The sequence below is a fragment of the Cynara cardunculus genome, unplaced genomic scaffold, assembly GCF_001531365.2.
Source record: "Cynara cardunculus var. scolymus isolate 2C unplaced genomic scaffold, CcrdV1 Un_Scaffold_3619, whole genome shotgun sequence".
NCBI lineage: Eukaryota > Viridiplantae > Streptophyta > Magnoliopsida > Asterales > Asteraceae > Cynara > Cynara cardunculus.
Genome location: NW_020201546.1, coordinates 668 through 3,923, shown reverse-complemented (window position 1 = coordinate 3,923; position 3,256 = coordinate 668). Strand labels below are relative to the sequence as shown.

At 41.6% G+C, this 3,256-nt stretch overlaps 1 protein-coding gene across 1 annotated transcript; it reads left to right on the top strand.

Annotated features, from left to right (window-relative positions):
* The first annotated feature begins 559 nt into the window (after positions 1–559).
* Positions 560–985, top strand: LOC112503714 (trigger factor-like). The gene has a single exon (XM_025107705.1). It carries the CDS (start codon positions 560–562, stop codon positions 983–985), a length of 426 nt encoding a protein of 141 aa, XP_024963473.1.
* Positions 986–3,256: the final 2,271 nt, after the last annotated feature.

Below are 3,256 nucleotides of genomic sequence, written 5' to 3'. Positions count from 1 at the left end.
GAGCAAGCCAGTGACAATCCTTTAGATGTCACTAATGGCACCTCAGGTATTCCATCTTCCTACCMTTTMAGTTCTTCTAACCCCGAGCTTTATATGCTCACTCTCCATCTATTGCAGGTCTTTCTTCTACGCCTCAGCGTATGGAAGAAGAAGAAGAGAAGGAAGAAGAYGGRGAAGAGAAGRAAGAAGATGAGGAAGATGATGAAGATTATGACATGGCGTCTAATGTCAAGCTTTTCCTCCCAACTGTAGATACCGTCTTCTACAAGATGTCTGAAGTTCATCGAGAAATGCCTCRCAAGGCARAACTTGATGCGGACCTCTCAGCTGTCAAAGCTGMTGTTCAAGAAGTAAGGAGTYAGCTCTCGACTCTACGTGAGGCTATTCGAGCCAACRCTGAAGCCATCGCTGTTCTATMCAGCARGGCTGATGACGCTCAGGCTCAGGCTCAGTCTCTTCACCAAACAGCTTCTCCAGCAAGATCCTAGATGCTTTCTATCAACCAGAACCAGTGATCCYGCCTTCTTTCACTGYTGATGAMCGTGCTCAGCTCTATAAGATGCAGGAARCAAYGACAACCCTAGCCAGCGCTCTATCGTGGCTAGAGGGAATGATGGTTCTCCAGCATCAGCGCGTGGAYGAACTCTCTGKCCTATACTCTCAAGTCTTAGCCAGAGAGGGTAAGATGMGGTCCAACGYTGCTGGACCATCTGCTGCTCCRGCAATCCTTGAAGCTGACGCTTCTAGAGCTAAAGTTGAAGTTGAGACTRCCCAAGAAATCCCAACCTCMRGTGAAGCTGTTATAGTTGAGGAAGTTGATGCCATCCCTAGGGATAATGATCTTCCCATCATCTCTGCACCTGTTGTTGGTGATGATGATGATGAAAATGAAGATGGTGATGATGACGAACCTGACCTTCCAGACTCTGGCAGTGACCTTGATGGTGATGATGACGACGATGATGAAGATGACTTCACCATTTAATATCAACGACCAATAACCACCACCAAAGGAGTCGCCCTCAGGGATTCTGCATCCCAAGGGGAGTAAAGGGAAGAAGAGTCTGCCCCATCAAAGAACCAGGACCCTAAGTCGAAAGGCAAAGGTGTCGCTGAAGAAGGGAACCTGAAGGTACTTTTCAAAAACTCTCAACCCTTATTTGAAGACTCTACCTCTCAGGTAGTGGTCACTTCTCTATATCAACTTCATATTCCCTCAACTACCTGCGGTCAACTGGAGTGGGTCCCTGAAAACCCTGTCTYCAGTACTYCTACCGACCAGCAGATGGCTCAGCTTAAGGGGTCACTCGACCAGACTAGAATAAAAATCCCTCTTCGTACCTCTARTGGTGGTGAGTTTGACTTCCTTTCAGAAGCTGAAAGACTCGAGAAGTTAAGGGCTGAAGAAGAGTTAGARCTTTAAAAGAAGTAGACTGAAGACAGCCTAAAGCTGGCCAAGTCATTAGCTAAAAAGATTCTCCCAAAAAGAAAGTCCAAAAAGAAGGTGAACGTTGTCCAAGCCCAAGCTAAGTTACTTTCTCTTGCAGAAGATGAGCATGAGAAAAATTTGAAGCTGGCTGAGCGGGACAAGCGCTGGAGCGAAGCAAAGCTGAACAAGAGAATTAGTCCTCACCTGATCAAGAGCGTCAACATCATCGAACGATCCAAAGACAGTGGAACTTTTATCTCAATGCTCATCACTAGGGACAATCTCGATGCCATCACCGAGTACCCTTCCTACCTTAGCCACTACGGATACAATGAATGGCTGGAAATCAAGCAAGCCATTCAGCAATCCAAGTCTAGACATAAACCGATTATCGAAGACATCATCAACGTTCTCATCAAAAGGATGTCTAGGTATGTCGTAGTCCCTGACAGGCCATCTCTGAAGAAGGGAGGAAGGAAGAAAAGACCCTCTAGTCCTAATGATGGACCATCCCTGAGGAACGAACATGAAACAAGGTTCTCCTTATATGATGTCCTAAAGGAATATGAGAGTATAAACGTCTCTATGCTGAATCTTGATCTGCTAGAGAAGGGTCCTTATATACCCAACTTTGTGCACTTCAAACCTAAGTTAGAAGTTATATTCCTTGACTATGAAGGTGAAGTAAGATTCCAGAGAATGTCTGAGTTACATCTATGCTCGATGGGACATCTTGTTTATCTTATGTTCAAGATAGATGATAACTTGCAAGGAAAAGTGGTGGACCGAAAGATATGAACAGAATTTCTACGTCGAAAGAAGTTTGGAGAAGATGTACCTTACTACATTAATATGAACATCCTAGACTAGTTTATCTTTCTTTGTAATATTGTCTACATTTTTTTTGTAATCTGCTTACTATGTTTACTTTCAGTGATTAATCTTATAGTCTGTAAGTTTTTGACAAGTACTGAATATCTTGTAATATCTCCATTGAATATAATATATGTGTTTTTGTAATTCACTGAAAAGATCCCTGAAAAAAGTAATAGGGACACAAGTCTATGAGTTCCATTGTTACTTTTCACATTCACTGACAATCTATAAGTCAGTGAATAAGCTTTTAGTTTCAGTTTCCATCCTTGAAACTTTTTTTTAAATACAACATAAGAAAATTCTTCAAGAAAAGACTGACTCATTGAAAAAGATCCCAAAATAGTTAAAAAGGACATGTACTTTATATGATACTTTTCCTTACTATTATTTGATTAGACAACTTTCTTCATGTTGTCTTGTTATAATCAAATAGGGGGAGATTGTTGATTCTCTCTCTCATTTGATTTGATGATAATACTTTTTATCCTATGTGAAGTATTTATGTTTCTGTTTTTCAGTTCCAGCAATCATCACTGAGTCTGTTCAGTGATCGCTGAAAAACTTGTATTGTAAATCCAATCATCAACAATGATACTTCAAGAAGACAACATTCACACCAAAGAACCTTCAGCGAAAGTCGAAGACTGAAACTGAAGATTAGAGACTGGCGAGTATGTGATCTGAAGCAGTATTCAGTGATTACAACCTTGTCTATATATGTGTGAAGACTGCCCAAGCCTCGGCGAATGCTTAAGAGACTTTCAGGTTATTCCAGCATTCAGCGATCAAAAGAAGCTTGTCAAGCACGATTGTTGTTGTCTTGTCCTTAGACACACAAAGGACAAACCCATACCCTTTCTAAATGTTAGAACGGTACGGAGCCGACTAGCTGACTTTATTACGTACCAACTTTATGAAAGGATGTCTGCTCATGGATAGACTTTTGTACTA